This window comes from Zosterops lateralis (genome assembly GCF_965231275.1).
Source record: "Zosterops lateralis genome assembly, chromosome: 28".
Taxonomy (NCBI): domain Eukaryota; kingdom Metazoa; phylum Chordata; class Aves; order Passeriformes; family Zosteropidae; genus Zosterops; species Zosterops lateralis.
This window is the reverse complement of record NC_139788.1, coordinates 3479220-3496684: the sequence shown is the minus strand read 5'-3', so window position 1 is coordinate 3496684 and position 17465 is coordinate 3479220. Positions and strand designations below refer to the sequence as shown.

Here is a 17465-nt window from a genome sequence, read left to right as displayed (position 1 = left end):
AGATTCCATGTCAAATGCATTTATCACTTTACTATTAATTGGATGACACTGAAGAACCCCTGCTGTAAAGAAGTTACTTTTATTTTCTTTGTTTCTTTATAAGCAACTAATGCTGAGTAACCTGGAAACAACTTATCTGTTCTGTAGGAGAAAGGGGAGGAGACAGTGTTGCCATCTCAATGTAACTTTGATTTCTTTGCTGACTCTCTCTTAAACTTTTGGTAAGTTTGTAAATGCAGGCCCATGTTCCTAAACCTTGTTTCTTTTCCCTTGGCAGTTCTGAAAGCGTGAAGCAGAGGAGTGATGTGTTCTACCTGCAGCCCGAGCGCTCCTGTGTTCCCAACAGCCCCATGTGGTATTCCACATTGCCAATAGACCCAGGAACCTTGGACATCATGTTAACACGGATTCTTATGGTGAGGGAGGTACACGAAGAACTTGCCAAAGTCAAATCAGAGGACTCTGATATTGAGTTATCAGACTAACTGCAGTGGGGTATTTTTCCTTTGAATACACATCAGAAGCACCAAAATGTGAATACGTCCAGCCTTTGGAAAATGTGTATCAAATAAGCCAAGATAATGTCACCTACAGGCAGATTTTGTACCACAATGGATGTACAAACTGGAACTGGAAGGAAGCAAGCTGTGTAAGCTGCAAATCCCAACGTCCTGTGGCACCGATCAATCCTCAGAACAAATCCAAGTGGAACTCACCTATTGGATTGGTGCATAAATCCTTTATCTGTTTAGGATTTTTAAAAGTTGTGAGATATTTTTAAGGAAAATGGTTGTGTAAAATCTACCCTCACACTTTTGGGCATGGAGAGCTAGATTGTGGCTCAGGTGACTTCCCAGCCTGCTGGCTGGCAGCCCTTGCTGCCAAGGAACACGTGGAGATCCTCGAGCTCTTCCAGAGGATACGAGAGAAAAGGGGTGAGGTCTAGACAAACAGACACCTTCCGTTATAAATACACACCTACACTTTTATAATTGTTTTGGTGGGGTTTTTTTTTGGTTGGTTTTTTTTTTTTTTTTTTGGAAACTGGGATCAAATGTTAGGAAGGCAGGAGCCACTGGCCATCCCAGTGGACAACTCTGGCTGCTGTTAACTGGCCACACGAGGCCAGACTCCAGGTCCCGCTCCGCGCACGCGCCAGCTCTCGCTCTGTTGGAAGAGGTGCTGTAGGTCAAACTTCTGAGTGACCTTTCTGGGAATGTCCAGGAGGGGAATGTCCTGGGCTCTGTGCAGAATTCCTTCCCCTGCCCAGTAGCTCTGCAGTCTGTCCATACAACCCAGCAAATACTGTGGTGCACGGAAAGTTTATTTCCCTTAAGGCAGCTTTCCTTTCTCCTCTTTCCCTACTCCTACGGTTTTGATTATTTTGTAAGGTAAATCTAGAGAGGGCTTTGTCATTTCAAACAGAAATACACACATACACTCTTTCTCTTTTCCACCTTTGCAACACAGGCAGTGTTGTGTAAAGAATGCAGTATTACTTCTGACAACAGAACTGTGGTAGAAAATGACCATGTGTGTTTTTATCCCACCCCACCCAAAGAGATTTAGTCATAGTGTTGGAAATTGAAAAAGGTTTTTTTTTTAAGGCTTGGCTGTTACTGAGTCTTTTGGAAGAGAAAAGCTCCCATGTGGTGTTTAAAGGAGAGGACATTATCAGATACTGTCTGTATCTCTGTTTTCTCAAGCTCTAGATGTGTGTTACTGATGACCAGTGGTCACAAATTCATTGGAAGCCCAAACTATTTTTAAAGAGGAGAATTGTATGGTTTTTATCTAGCTCTGGTCAGTTATCCATCTTCTGTAACAGGGTTCTGATATTCGAGCTTGTCACTAAAATTTCAAGAGATGAAAATCAACAGCCTTGAATAATACTTCAGGTTTTTTGTTTTGTTCTGTTTGGTTGGGTTTTTTGTTGGTTTGTTGTTTTTTGTTGGTTTTTTTTTTTTTAATTATTTTTTTAGCAGTTACAAAAGTAATTTAACAAAAATAAAATCAGAAAGTAGTCTATTGACGTTGTGTATTCAGTAGTCCTGTCCCTGCCTGTAACAGATTTCACTGATGTATTTTTTAATACAGAAAATTATGTGAAAAGTAAAACCTGCCCCTGATTCTGTCTGACCAAAGCCCATCTGTGTCTGTCATTTCTGAGCAAAGGTTCTGCTTTCTCCGTGGCCTGGCATTCCCAGGGGAGATGTTTTGGCCAGTCCTCAGCACAGGGATGCTCCTGCAGGCTCAGTTCTTTCTCCATGGACACCAACCTGCCCCTCCCCGTTGTTACATTGAATAGTGAAATTGCAGGCAGAGTGGTTTGGATTGGGAAGTTTCAGGGAAAACAAAACCATTCTGGAAAGATCAGTCTGTAGGGGATTGAGAATGTCTGAGGTGTGTCTGCTGCACACAGGTGTGTTCAGAGCCTCGGTGGCCATAGCACAGGGGAAGCTCCAGGAATTCCTGTGTCTCCTGGGCAGCTGCTGGGGCTGCAGCATGCTGTCCTTGCCTGCTCCCTCCTTCCCTGACCCCCCTGGGAATGAGCAAGGCAGCAGTGAGGACAAGCTTTCCTTGGCTGGGGATGGTGTGAAATGATCCCGAAGTTGAGTGTTCCTTAATAGACGTTAACAGAAATATTCCCATAGAACAACAGGATATTTGTACCTTATGAAAAACACTTTTCTTTCTGAACATCCTCACTGTTTCTTGTATGGGAACACTTTCATTGAGGTCATTTTTTTGCAGGTATTTAGAATGAAAAATACTTGCCTTTCAGATTCTCTCAGCAAGGCAAGTGAAATCACTTTAACTTTCACAGGCTGAGACCAAAGTTGTTAAACATTGTGTAAACTCCCTTGATGTGGTGGCTGTGACATGAGAAACATTTCATTGCAGTTCCATGGTAATAATTAACACAATAAGTAGTTTTCGTTTCAATTTCACTCCTGCTTGGAGGCCCTTTGGCAATTGTCTGCATTTTCCAGGGTCTGCCTGGGCTGTTTTTGCCTCTTGAGGGATTTGTCAGCCCAGCTAAAGTTCACACTGATACACAAGAAAGATTAAGGTGTATTTGTAGATTATACACACAGGCTCAAAGTTCTGAACACAAACTTGTTTGTAATCAACATTTCTGACTCCTGAGCACACTAGATTTATTGATATATTATTTTAAACAGAAAAATCATGCTGTGTCCTGCTGAATCACAGAGTTAACTGACCTTTGAGACCTTTGAGAAAGAGTCCAGCCTGAGGCCTAACACCAGCTTGTCAACCAGACACATCCAATATTTTCTTAAACTGTAGTCTCAGATTGGACAGCAAAGCAATAAAGATGTGTGTGTGAGAAAGAAAAATAGGAAACTTCCTGCTACCAGGGTGGCAGCAGCTCCCAGTGCAGGAGGTGCTCAGTGCAAACCTGCTGCTCCATCCTGGCTTCAGTTCACTAAAGAAGGGAACTGTTGGCACATTGAAAGCCACAGAACTAGGTGCAAAAGGGAGTTAAATTACCTTGGGAATGAATTATCTGCCTATTGCTGCTAATAAAACCACCCCAGGGTTTCTCTGGAATAGTTTCCAGCTCCTCAGAGACTTAAAACAGCAGCTAAATCCCTCATCATGTCCCCCCAGATGTGCTGCTGGTTCAGTGCCAGGGCTCGCAGAGGTGACTCAGAGGAATGTGCAATAAAGTCATTGGGTTTTTTTGGTAACAATCTCAGTAACTCCCCAGCTCCCTGAGCAGCAGTTTTCCTGTTGCCTTAACAACCAAAGAACCCAGAACAAATGCTCATGCACTGAATGCTTGCTGTGCTTGGAACCACCCGGCATGGCTGGAGCTTTGCTCCCCTCAGCACAACAGGTTCCTCCCCATTCTTCCTTGACCTCTCATCCAGTTTAAACAGTCCAAAGGCAAAACAAATATTTGTTGCCTTCATTAAAGAGCTGCTCCCTGGCAGTACTTCCCCTGTAGCATCATCAGCTTTGTAAGATGATATGTAAGAAGTAAGTTTTGAGCCATTGAGCTGCTGAACATTGACCATTGGGGGGGCGGTGTTTAACCTGTGTAAGAGACCAAAAGTATGTAAAAATCACAGACCATTGCTGAGGAGAAAGGCTAGAAGGAGTTTGGGGAGCACTGAAATGGGTGTGGTGTGCCTCTGAGAGCTGCAGGCCTTGTCTCACATCGCCATAGCTCCACATCTGCAATGGGTGACATGACAGAGGAGTCCCCACGGGATTCCCTCCTTTTCATTACAGGGAAATCTCTTTGGTCCAGCACCACAGCCACAGATCTGGGCAGGTAGGACTGACTCTGCTTTTGCCTCTCCCCCAGGAGGAAACAATTGGCTTGGAAACAATGAGGAGGTCAAAGGGTTTTGCACAATTCTGTATTTGTTATGAAGTTGACCCCAGCCCTTTTTTAGGTGGATTTTTTTTAAACTAAGGAAGAAATCACTCATTTAGTCTGACCACTGGCACCAACTTCATCCAGCAACAGAGCTGTAAGAACTTACCTTTTAATCTCCACTTTCCCCACCACAATCCCAAGGAGTATTCCAGAAGTTTTCTGTTGTGTTGTCCTTTTAGAGGGAACAATTTTGGACATGCCAGGAAGAGCAAGTGGCAGAAGAGCTGTTGCAAGGTGCTGGGAAGGTGCTTAGGAAGGGAGGCAGGCAATTGATGGTAAAAGGCAAAACATTAATAGAAAGTCCCTAAGATCCATGGTTTTATATTCAAAACATCTCACTGAGGAGGTCCTTGATGCTCAGCCACTGCCACTGGTGCTGGCTCTGCTCCAGGGAGTCTTGCACAGATGTAGAATTGTGCTCAAAGTCATAAAGGCTCAAAGGGCAGCTTGGATTCCTCCAGCCACAGGACTGAAATGTCCCTTGCACATCACATTCCCTAAGCTGATGGATTTTCAGCAGAGATTCAGTTTCATTAAAGAAACAAGACCTGGGATACCTGACTTTCACCTGCCAGGAGGGAGAAGGGCATTTATGACAGTGAGACAGTGAAGTTAACCAGAGCTTTACACACCAAATCTCAGCATGGATCCCAAGAAGATGATTTTAATCTTGGCAGGTCCAAGTGGATGTGGGCAGCACAAGCCACACACCCCAGCTTGGTTGTCCTGATTGGATATGTCTTGGTTGCCTTTGGACATGTCAACAGAGGGGCTTGGGCCTGCCAGTCCTGGGCTTTGTATCCTCTCTTCTGCATAGTTATACCACAAACAGCCAGAGCAATTGGAAAGGTCTTTTTGACCTGCTGGGAGCCAGGCTGCAGCTTTGGAGAGAAGGATGAGGGTGGTGGCACCTGAACTTTCTCCCCAGCTCAGCCACCGACTCATCCCCCAGCCCCAGCCCACACTTCCCGTCACTCCTGAGGATCGATGGCACCTCATGTCTTGTCCCTTCCAATCTGTACCTGGGTCGTACCCTCTGTAAATTGGCCAGACTTTCCTACCTCGTTTGGGCATTAGGAGGCAGAATTCCATAGGCTGCTTTGCAGCCCCGTGATGAAAGGTGCTATAAAACTGCAAAGTGTTACTTCAGAAGATGTAACTAGGTCACCAGTGCATCGTACCCTATATTAAACAGACATTTTCTTATACGAGACTTTATAGAGTTCAATGTATGGTATTAATCAGTGAATTATGGAGACCCTCAAAATAGTTTTTGTTTCAATTGTATCTGTATTCTGGAAAAGTGATTAAAAACTTTTAACCTTAATAAAAGAGTGCATCCATCATCCTTTCCTCTATGATGTTGGAATCCAAAAGCAGTTTGCAGAACTAATACACAGCTGAAAAGCAGAATCTCACAGATTTCATATGGGGAGGGTTCAGCAGCTTTTAAGCCACAGTTAAAATTGCAGCTGATCACCTGCACAGCCACTCCTGGTGGTTCCCACATGGTGTTCCCAAAAGTCACACTGGTTTTGTTCCTCTGCTGTGGGCTGTGACTCCACACCTGCCCCAAACCGAGTGCAGGGGAACTGGGGCACCATCAGGGACTGGCTCAGTCCTGGGGACTGAACATCCCCTGTGCTCTGTCACCCTCAAATGCCACCGTCACCCAGGAGCTGCAGAGACACAGAAACACCATCTCTGCTGCAGGCAAAGAACCTTTATTGGCTTCAGGGCACTCCCTGTTCGGGAGAATGCAAAGCTTTTAAAAGGGGAGTCAAAGCCCTGAGGGGTCTGTGGGGGTTTCCCAGCACCAGCCATTGTGTATGGCAAGGCTTGGGATCAGGTACCTCCTTGGGTTCTCTTGGGTTCCTTGTCTGCAGTGGTCTCCTCCTCACGTTTGTCACTCAAGTTACTTTTTCTTGGGTTTGTCACTTGGATTTTCATCCTTTTTTAGGTTTGTCACTGTCCTGGTTTAGGTTGAATTAGGAGAGAACCTCCAAAGGACTTCCCTAATCTACCACCCCTCCCCCAGCCCTGGGTTTGGGAAGGAATTTCTCGAACAAAGTGGAAAAAAATGGTTTATTAATAAATGAATAAACACCTCCCGACACAAGGGAAAAAAAAAAGAAAAAAAAAGCTCAGGTTACTGTGAGGGGGAGGGCGCAGAGCTTCTTTCGCAGGCCCCGGAGACCCTCGGACTCCTCCGGTCAGGTCAGCTCCGGTGCCGGTCCTAAATCTTAAAAAGGTGGAGCGGGGAAGGGAAGAAGGGAAAGAAAGGGAAGGAAAAAAAAAAAAACTGAAACAGCGAAGATGAGCAGCGTAAAGGAAAAATAGAGGGAGAAAGCGGCAAGCGAAAAGCGCAGCGAGCTAGCCCAGAGCAGCGTAAAGCTAAGAGAGAGAGGGGGGCAGCCCGTGCCCGCCCAGCCAAGAGGAAAACAAGGACAGCTGTTAGACATAACAAGGTAGTCCACAATATGGGATAGGAAGCACTGTCAATCCAGGACATTCCACTCTTTATCCCATATCGTGGACACACAATAAAAAATTTCCATCTCACTTACTCAGACCTTCGACACTTATACGTTTCCTTCTGTTTCATGTCTGAGTGATCTAATGTACAGACAATGATAGTAACATTCAGCACATATGAGTTTCACCCTACATTCAGATCTCCCTGAGGTACACATCGTGTTGTTCCATCTTTCTGCATTATCCACCATGTATGACCCGGTCCTTGAGCAGAGACAATTCCACGGATGGGTTTGCCTGTACTCGAGGCAGGGTTGATCCATACTGTCTTTCCCAACAAACCTCTAACATGGGCCACTGGAGCTTTATCTCCATCTACTATATTAAGGAGCTGAGACTGAGCAGGACCCGCTCGGTTGGTAGAACCTCGGGTGTTAACTAGCCAGGTGGCCTTTGCTAAATGCTGCTCCCAGTTTTTTAAGGACCCCCCACCCAGTGCTTTCAGGGTGGTTTTTAACAACCCATTGTACCTCTCCAAAACACGATTTTCCCTAACCTCTACCTGGCTAGAGGCAGGGCCCCTCTAAGCATGATTATCCTTCTTTCCTGGGGTATATGTCTTAGAGGTTCCTTCAAGGGGATCGGACACGTCATCATCGACATCATACTTGACATCCTGGCTGCGAACAACTGGAGCTGCTCTCTGTTTAGTGAGACTTCTTCTTTGAATCCTACCTTCCTTCAAATTACGTACCCGTTGTGCCAGAGCAGCAGTGGGCTTTCCAACCCATCTCCTCATGTTCTCTCCAGATTCACGCAAGAAGAACCACAACTCAGCTCGTGGGGTGTTACCTTCTCTCCCCATCAAAGGAGCGCCTGCGTTGGATACCAGGGCCTCTAATTTGCACAGCCGAGATTTGGAGGAAGTCCTCCTTAATCTCTTCCCTGAGTTTCCTATGATTCTCCTCTATTTTGTCCTCTAATTTCTGCAGTCGTGTTTCCACAGCTGCAATTCTGGCATGAGTTGGGCCATGTACAGCGTCAGCATATGCTCGAAGCTTTTTCGCCATATCGAGCACAGTCTCATCTGTCTCCTCTCGCTTCATTATTGCTAGGGCAGAGGCGTATTCAGATGGCCCAAGTCACACGAGTTTCCTCCACATTACAGGGGTACATGCTACCAGGTCTGGATTCCTAGTTGTTACATCATCTGAAAAAATAAGCTCTGCTACTGCCATCTCTCTCAGACGTTGGATCCCCTGTTCTATGGTCTTCCACTTCGTCTGCTGCAAATAAAGGTCATCTGCACACAGGTATCTTTGTGCTACACCATCCAGAATCCATTCCCAGAGGCTGTGAGGGCTAGCCTCCCTCATCATGCCCTGATCAATAACAGGGTCAAGCGACAGAGATCCCAAATGCCTCGCTTCAGTGCCATCCAGAACTGTAGCCTCCCCTGCAGCATCCCAAAGGCAGACTAACCAACTTATTATAGATTCATCAGGTTGTCGCCTGTAATCCTTTCTCAGGCCTCAAAGGTTCTTTAGGGAAAAGGAATCAATATTGGCTCCAGAATCTACACCCCTCAATGTGGTTTCTGATTTTGGTGAAGGTCCTTCTCCTGGATTATCATCATCATCCTCCACCTTGCGATCGGTCTTAGTTGTACACTTTCTGCCTCTTCTATTAGCAGCAACAGCCCTTGGTTGAGCCCTACTGTCTGATTCAGCTACTGGCCTGGGGCCTGGGATACTAGCTGCAGCCTGAGTGATTGGGATAGTAACTAGTTTATCTCCCTGTTCCCTGTCTTCTGTCTGCTGCCCTTCAGTATCTAAGAGAGTATGATAAACATATGCCAGGGCCCAGCTCACTGTAATAATCCTTTTCTCCTTGGTATTACCCTGGCACTTCTCTTTCAAATACTTTGCCACCTCAGCTGGGTTCTGAATTTGTTCAGATGGAAAGTCCCAGACTACAGGATCAGAAAATTCCTTTAAAATTTGGCCCATATCTTCCCATTTCCCACTCCACTCAAGATTTCTCCTACTTGGCTTTGCCCCTAACTCAGAAGTCTCATTAGCCCCTTTGGAAATCTCAGCTTTCATTTTATATAAACTGCCGACAGTATAGAGAACATTTACTAAATTAAATGCCAGAAAGATGGTCTCTTTAACACTCAGGGGAAACTGAATATTTTCTAATAGAGATATAAACAATTCAAAGGAGAAGAGGGAAAACAGAGGCTGAAAAACCTCTTCCCCTGCTTCTCCCCTAACAAACTGAGTGCCCAACCATAACAACGAATCATCAAACATATTTACAGCCTTCTTGTAAACAATCACAAACAATCCGAGCCTGGTCAAAATTCTGGTTAGTGCCCCATGGCTCCATAAAGGAGAAATGCCAAAGCTATCTCCGGGTAAGGAAATAACCCTAGACACCACAGAGGTAATAAAACCTCAAAAAACCCTAGGGACCAGAAATATTGGCAGGCTTTCACCCCGAATGCCATTATGAGTCCAGAAAAAAACATCCTGATACACCCACAAAACAATTAGAACCACCAATATTATTATTAAGGTTTTTTCCACTTTCTTTGACTCGGTTTCCCGGGCCAACGCACCAAAAGGTGTCCTGGTTTAGGTTGAATTAGGGGAGAACCTCCAAAGGACTCCCCTAATCTACCACCCCTCCCCCAGCCCTAGGTTTGGGAAGGAATTTCTTGAACAAAGTGGAAAAAACCGGTTTATTAACAAATGAATAAACACCCCCCGACACAAGGGAAAAAAAAGAAAAAAAAAGCTCAGGTTACTGTGAGGGGGAGGGCACAGAGCTTCTTTCGCAGGCCCCGGAGACCCTCGGACTCCTCCGGTCAGGTCAGCTCCGGTGCCGGTCCTAAATCTTAAAAAGGTGGAGCGGGGAAGGGAAGAAGGGAAAGAAAGGGAAAGAAAAAATAAAAACGGAAACAGCGAAGATGAGCAGCGTAAAGGAAAAATAGAGGGAGAAAGCAGCAAGCGAAAAGCACAGCGAGCTAGCCCAGAGCAGCGTAAAGCTAAGAGAGAGAGGGGGGCAGCCCGTGCCCGCCCAGCCAAGAGGAAAACAAGGACAGCTGTTAGACATAACAAGGTAGTCCACGATATGGGATAGGAAGCAGGGTCAACCCAGGAGGTTGACCAGGGTCAACTTGGAGGTTTCTTTCACTTGAACAGCAAGGCTCCAGTTGCTGCACCAGCTGAGCCCAGGACAGATGTCAGCCCAATTTTGGCAATAAGAGAGAAACCTGCAGCTCCTACAAAGACAGAACGAGGCATGAAGTCCCAGGAGCATCGAGGCTGCCTGCTGAGGGACCGAGCACTGGGCACAGCCAGCCAAGGACTCCTCCTGGGCAGCCAGAACCCAGAGAGTTCAGAGCAATTCAGACCAGTGAGAAAATAAAGGGCTGCTTTGGCTCTAGAGCCAGCCCAGGCCACAAGCCTGTGTTCTCTGCCGTGCAGATGAAGCCCAGCTCCCCTGCCCTCCCCACTCACCAATTGACTGCAGCACGGCCACGGTGCTGCCGGCGGCCACTCCCCCACCGTTGGCGATGGCAGCTGCCGACATCATCTTGGCAGCGATGGAGCCGGCGGTGATGCCAGCTCCTGTGAACCCCAGAGCACTGACACCTGCCGGGAGGCCAACCAGTGCCAATCCTGCAGGGAGGACAGAGCAGTGTTAGAGTGCTCTCTGTGACCCACATCTCCCCTGCCACCAGCACCAGAACCGGCCTCCCCCCAAAAGCCCCCAGGGACCAGAGCAGGGAGGGAGGGCTGGGGGTGCAGGGACGGGGACACCCCATGGGCGGCAGGAGAGGAACAGTGTGCAGGGCTGCAGCAGCGGGGACAGGCAGAATTCCAGGTGTGAAAACGAGGTTCACTTTTTGGTAAATTTTAAGAAATATGTTTTATAAAAAAATTAAGCCAATTAGGAGATAAAAAAAGCCAAGTACGGCCGGCCGGGTGACTCAGCCAAGTCCACACCTTGCTATCTCAGAGACATTTTTTAAATACCCTTCCAATCACAACAGTTTATGAATATTTATATAATTCCATAAACTAGTTTCCATATTCCAGGAACTGTTTTGCATAGTCCCTCCTTGGGTCAGCCTTTTTAGAGCATGTGTGTTTTGTGGTTGTGTCTTCATTATCACCTCCAGCTCGGGCTTTCTTCCATAATTTCTTCAGGTGGTAGATGCTGATAGATGGTATATCAGTAGCAGAGTCTTTACATGTTCCCTGGATGTTATCTCAACCAAACAGACAGTTTAAGCAAACTTACATCAACTGCTATCGCTCTGCCTAATCTTTTACTAATAGCAGAAATAAACTTATGTCCTATATCCTTACCACGTTATTAATCATATAGCACACATCTTGTGAAAAGCCAATTTTATAATACACATTTATAATACAGGCACCAGCCAGGGCTGCCCCTCCTCCACCCCACCTGCACCCCAATTCTCCCCAGCCCTGCTACGTGCAGCCCCCAGCCCAGCCCAGCCCATCCCAGCACCACACGGGGCTGGGACTGGCCAGGGAGCCTGAGTGCTGCTCATCCCGTGCCACACTCTCACCTGCTCCCACTGTGGCTCCAATGGCAGCTCTAATGGCAGCTCCAATGACACAAACCCCTGAGAAAGAAAAAGGCAGGAGGGCAGGAAGGGCAGCAGCACGCACAGCAAAGCTCCCCTGAGCAGAGCTGAGCACTCTGTGCCAGGCAGAGCAGGATCCCAGAGGCAGCAGCAGCTCCTCCAGCCTCCCCCTTCCTTCATCTCCCCCAGCCCCTCAAGACCCCTGGGAAGAGGCCACTGCTGGGGTGGGTCCCACTGCCCCCCAGGCTGGGAGGAGAAGGGAGAAGGGGCACAGCCCAGAGTGCCCACACGCCCTGCCCTGCCCTGCCCTGCCCTGCCCTGCCCTGTCTGCCACACCCACAACCCCAGAACAGCCGGGGACACACGGCACGGGTCAGCCCCGTCTGTCCCCTGCAGTGCCCATATGGCCCCTGTGCCCGCAGCCACCTCTGAGCTCCCCCTGTTTGGAGCCGTGGCCAACCCATGAGTGCCTTGGACCCAGAGCCCCTCAGGGGCTGGAGGCTGCTCAGGCTGGGGTTTTGGAGGGGGGTGGCTGCCCCTTGTGGGTGAGGGGATCCTCCAGGAGGCAGTTAAGGGTCAGCATTTTGGGTGTGGGGGGGCACTTGGAAATCTGCATGCCAGCAAGGGTCTCCTCAGTCTGTGCCAGAGTTGGCCTGCAGTGAGCTCTGCTCCCTGAGCAAACCCAGCCCCTTTCTGTTCTTCCTTTCCACCTCTGGCCACTGCTGCCACTGGACCAGTGGAGTTGTTGCCACAGAGCAGACACCTGCCTGCACAGCCCCTGATGCCCTCAGCCCTGACCCCGACCCCAGCACGTCCTGACTCTTCCCACCACATTGGGATTGATCCCAATCCCACAGTCTGGGCACATTCAGACCAGTGTGGGGTTCAAGGGGTGTTTTGGCTTCAGAGTAAGCCCAGGGTACAGTCCTGTGTCCCCACCCAGCACAGCCCAGCTCCCTGCCTTTCCCACTCACCAGCATAACAATTTCCACCCCCGGCAGGGGACGGGCCACGTGGCAGCAGCAGCTCCTCCAGCCCCACCCTCCTTCAGCCCTGCAGACACCCGGGAGGAGAGGGGAGAAGGGACAAACCCCAGGGTCCCCGTGCCACCCCCCCGGTCTGTCCCATATCAGGGCCCATGTTCTCACCCCACGAACCACCCAACTTACCCATGGTCGGCTGGCCGAGAGCGAGGGCTGCCTAAACCTGCTCCTTTGGGAAGCAAGAACAAGATGTTACCGTGGGCGGCAGGTGGGCTCGGCGGGTCTTTGCTGCGCTGCACCATCGCCCCCGGCCACCCGCGCCCACCCAGGAGACCTCGGCCCCCTCCCCTCACAAGAAGAGACCCCTCAGCTCCAGCCTCAGCTCCTGCCCAGCCCAGGGCTCGGTGGCTGCTCTGCCGGTGCAGCGAGGTGATCAGCCCCCGTTATTGTCCCCTCTCAGGGAAAGGCGCTGTCCCCAAACACCCACCGTGGGACCGCAGCTCCCAGGCCACCAACCTCTTGTGTGCCTGTTGTGCTCTGAGGATCCAATGACTGCCGCAAAGATCAGAGAGTGGGCGTGCGCCTGGTCAGCTGATTTCCGAGAATCCGAAACTGCTCGCTCAGTTTCTATTTCCCGTTTCCTCTAGATGATGCTGTTTCTGCTAGAGCAGGACTAGAGATCTCCCGTCCTCGGGGGTCGGAGCCTGGGGGTGTCCCCCAGGGAGCCCTTTCACCCCGGACGGGAGGTGTGGGAGCTGATGGGGAAGGAGGCGCCGGCCGGGGCTCCTCAGGCCTGTGCCAGGGCTCCTGGGCCTTCACGGGGCTTTTCCCGACCAGGTTTGGCACCGCTGAAACTCCGCGGCTCTGATGAGACCCCACAACAGTCTGAGAGCAGAGCTGGAGCCGCTCCACCTGCCTCCTGTCCATCAGCCCCAAAAACCAGCCACAGCCCCACCCTGCACCGCCCTTTCTCCTGCTCCCTGCACCCACACAACTCGTTCCCCTGCCCTCCTGCACCCCTCAGGACCCCCAAACTCCACATCCCCACATCTGTCCCTGTGCCAGAGCAGTGGTTGAAGGTTGGTGCAGCTGGGCCAGCACAGGAGGGCACCCACCTCCCACACCCCCATGCCCTGCCCACCTCCTTTGCAGCACCAGGAGAAGGACACGGGACTCTGTGACATTCCCACCCCCTCCCCACGCAGCAGCTCTGCACAGGGAAGGCTGGAGGTGCCTTTACCCATGGCAGAAGGGATTCAGCTGAGAGCTCAGAGGCTTGAGACCCTAAGGAGACTGTGGGGGCTTCTCATTCCCAGCACAGCTTGGCCACGGCAGAGTGACAGAGGGGACACACCTTGACTGCAGTCACCTTCCCAGCCTGAAATCTGTAGCTGGAACGGGACAATGGCAGGTACAGGGAGTGTTCTTGGGTTCCCAGGGCTGCCCCCTCTCAGGACAGGGCAGCCAGGGCTGTGTGGGGCCTGGCTGTGGGCAGGAGGGGCTGGCTGGACACGGTGTGGCCGTGACTCAGCACCGGGAGCCGTGGCCACACACACCACAGCTCCCTGCAAGGAGCCCCCGGGGGCCAAATACAGCCTCATGTCACCAGCCCAGTTCACAGCACCCACAGGCAGCAGTCACTGCTCAGTGGATCCCCAAGACACCAAGCATTGCTGTGGGGCACAGTATGACACAGCCATGCTCCCCCCAGGATGTTCCTCCAGCTCCTCCCCAGGAGCTCCTGCATGGCTCATCCCCAGTGAGCCCACCCTGAGGAGCCCAGACACGGCTCCCAGGACCCAAGACAAGTGCCCAGCCCTGCAGGAGCAGTGGGGCAGAGCGTGTCTGGCAGCAGCAGCAGCAGCCCTGTCCCAGCCCAGGTCAATGTGAGTGGGTGTCCTGAGCCCGAGGCTGCACAGATGCACCCACTTCAGCCCTGGGGCTCTGCCGGCCCTGCAGTGCAGTGCCCTGCTGCCCTGAGGATTTGCTGTAGCACTGCCGCGGTGCCAGGGACTGCCAGGCCTCTCAGGGCTCAGGGCTCAGCAGCCCCTGGCTGTGCAGGGGGACAGGGAGCAAGGCTGCAAACGCTGCCTGCTGCAAGCCCTTGCTGGAGCACAGCAAATGCCCCGATGTGGGGCAGGTACCTGAGCCATGACACACACCAAGCATCCCCACACAGACACTCTGGCACTCTTTATTCATTGTTTTATGGTTTTATGAGTAAAATGAATCCAAACCATTTTAAGCGGAAGCTATTTGAGGGATTTGGCTTTCCAGCCTCCGCCATTTGAAGGTGAGTCAGATTGCTTGGAAGGAAGGAATCCTGTGATTTTTCTCCTTTGCATTGAACACAGGGAGATGTTTCTGTGCCGGCATGCAACAGGCTATTGCTCAGAGGAAAGAGTCAGGCCATTCTTCTCTCTCCAGCAAAGACAGGAGTGTCATGTCCCAGAAGCATCGAGGCCTCCTGCTGATGGACAAGCACGAGGCAGGGACAGCCAGCAATGGCTCTCCAGCAAGGGTCTCCTCAGTCTGTGCCAGAGAGTTGGCCTGCAACGAGCTATGCTGCAGGAGCACACGAGTCACTTTCTGCTCTCCCTTTCTGCCTCTGGCCACTGCTGCCACTGGACACAGCAGTTGTTGCCACAGAGCAGACACCTGCCTGCACAGCCCCTGATGCCCTCAGCCCTGACCCCAACCCCAGCAGGTCCTGGCTCTTCCCACCACATTGCGATTGATCTCTACCCCACAGTTTTGGCACATTCACACCAGTGTGGGGTTCAGGGGCAGATCAGGCTGCAGAGTAAGCCCAGGGTACAGCCCCATGTTTCCACCCAGCACAGCCCAGCTCCCTACCCTCCCCACTCACCAGTTGTAAAACAGAAGGAAAACGATCCACTGCGAGACTTCTTTACACCTAAGAACATCCCCTTACCATTTACGAGTGCTGCAGAGAGGACAGAGCAGTGTTAGGGTGCTCTCTGTGACCCACATCTCCCCCTGACACCAGCACCAGAACCAGCCTCCCCAAAAGCCCCCAGGGACCAGAGCAGGGAGGGAGGGCTGGGGCTGCAGGGACGGGGACACGCCATGGGCGGCAGGAGAGGAACAGTGTGCAGGGCTGCAGCAGTGGGGACAGGCAGAATTCCATGCAAGGTCCACTTCTGCCTCTTCCCTCTCAGCAGCACCACAAGTGAACCCAAACACTACTTATCCCATGCCAGATTCTCACCTACAATAGTAAATCCCATGATGAGTACAGTAATTACAACGGCGGTTGCGATTGCAATGGTGGCATCAACTGCAAATAAGAAAGAAAATGACGGAAGGGCAGGAGTGGGGAAATTAAGCTCGTCGTGGCTGGAGCACAATGCCCTGTGCTGGGCAGGGCAGCGGTCCGGTGGCAGCAGCAGCTCTCCCAGCCCCACCCTTATTCAGCCCTGCAGACGCCCAGGAGGAGAGGGGAGAAGGGACAAACCGCAGGGTCCCCGTGTCCACCTCTCTCGCCCCCCCCCCCCCCACCCCCATCTGTCCCACTGGAGGTCGTGTATCCCTGGGCCCAATGAGCCACCCAACTTACCCATGGTCGGCCGAGTGGGAGCAAGAGCAGTGATGAATCTGCTCTAACCCGGGTCCTTTGGGAAGCAAGAACAAGATTTTTACCCGAGGTGGCAGGTGGGGTCAGTGGGGCTTTGCCACCTTGTGTGACAATGCCCAGCCACCCCAGAAAGAGGAAACCCCTCTGCCCCCGGCCAGGCTTCTGCCCTTCCCAGAGCTACCTCGCTGCTTTGCTGGTGTGTAAATGGAGGACCTGCAGACTCAGGCCCACACGGATACTGAAACACTTTTTGAGAGGAAGCAGCTCCTTTATACCCTTGTTCAAGATCCGGTATTTCCTTATATGGTTAAATGACCTATCAGACCATATCAGCAGACACTTTCCTAAAGTCCTTGTAAGGAGTGATGATGTGCTGGGGTGTGTGGAGGATTCCAGCAGGTTCCTCTCCCTAGAGAATCCACCACACGGCATTTCTTCCCAACGTCAGCAGAGATAAGCTGCTCTGTGCTCCCATGGCATTCTGTAGGTGCATCCCACAGCTTGGAACTCCATTTTATCTTATCTCTCTCTCTACACCAGTGCACCCAGGTGATCAGCCCCCGTTATTGTCCCCTCTCAGGGAAAGGCGCTGTCCCCAAACACCCACCGTGGGACCGCAGCTCCCAGGCCACCAACCTCGTGTGCCTGTTGTGCTCTGAGGATCCAATGGCTGCCGCAAACATCAGAGAGTGGGCGTGCGCCTGGTCAGCTGATTTCCGAGAATCCGAAACTGCTCGCTGAGTTTCTATTTCTCGTTTACTCTAGATATTGCTGCCTCTGCTAGAGCGGGGCTGGAGCTCTCCCGTCCTCGGGGGCGGGCCCTGGAGGTGTCCCCCAGGGAGCCCTTTCGCCCCGGACGGGAGGTGTGGGAGCTGATGGGGAAGGAGGCGCCGGCCGGGGCTCCTCAGGCCTGTGCCAGGGCTCCTGGGCCTTCACGGGGCTTTTCCCGACCAGGTTTGGCACCGCTGAAACTCCGCGGCTCTGATGAGACCCCACAACAGTCTGAGAGCAGAGCTGGAGCCGCTCCACCTGCCTCCTGTCCACCGGGCAGCCCCAAAAACCAGCCACAGCCCCACCCTGCACTGCCCTTTCTCCTGCTCCCTGCACCAACACAACTCGTTCCCCTGCCCTCCTGCACCCCCCAGGACCCCCAAACTCCACAGCCCCACATCTGTCCCTGTGCCAGAGCAGTTGGTTCAGCCTGGGGCACACGGTGCCAGTGTAGAGGGGCACCCACCTCCCACAGCCCCATGCCCCTGCCCACCTCCTTTGCAGCACCAGGAGAAGGACACGGGACTCTGTGACATTCCCACCCCCTCCCCACGCAGCAGCTCTGCACAGGGAAGGCTGGAGGTGCCTTTACCCATG

General features: G+C 51.4%; 2 protein-coding genes across 9 annotated transcripts in view; one reads left to right on the top strand and one right to left on the bottom strand.

The window, feature by feature from the left end:
• The window catches only part of ZMYM4 (zinc finger MYM-type containing 4), a 39208-nt gene extending 36872 nt beyond the window's left edge, over positions 1 to 2336 (top strand). For 2 of the 5 annotated variants that reach the window (XM_083879617.1, XM_083879615.1), the window contains one exon: positions 278 to 2335. In XM_083879617.1, coding sequence (XP_083735743.1) covers positions 278 to 485 — 208 coding nt within the window. In that variant the 3' untranslated portion in view covers positions 486 to 2335. Of the gene's footprint in view, positions 1 to 277 lie in introns of all 5 variants that reach the window. The other 3 variants (XM_083879619.1, XM_083879618.1, XM_083879616.1) reach the window with 2 other exon arrangements.
• Positions 2337 to 6482: 4146 nt separating this feature from the next.
• LOC310920015 (interferon alpha-inducible protein 27-like protein 2A) overlaps positions 6483 to 17465 on the bottom strand; it is a 46228-nt gene continuing 35245 nt past the window's right edge. The window contains exons 1-5 of one of the 4 annotated variants that reach the window (XR_014591889.1): positions 16279 to 16449; positions 16080 to 16134; positions 15732 to 15800; positions 15369 to 15446; positions 14706 to 14966 (exon numbers count right to left, since the gene is read on the bottom strand). Coding sequence is in view for 1 of the 4 variants with exons in the window: in XM_083879692.1 (XP_083735818.1) it covers positions 10087 to 10178 (92 nt within the window). In the remaining 3 variants the exon portion in view is untranslated. Of the gene's footprint in view, positions 10179 to 14705; positions 15032 to 15368; positions 15447 to 15731; positions 15801 to 16079; positions 16135 to 16278; positions 16450 to 17465 lie in introns of those variants that run through there. The other 3 variants (XR_014591890.1, XR_014591888.1, XM_083879692.1) reach the window with 3 other exon arrangements.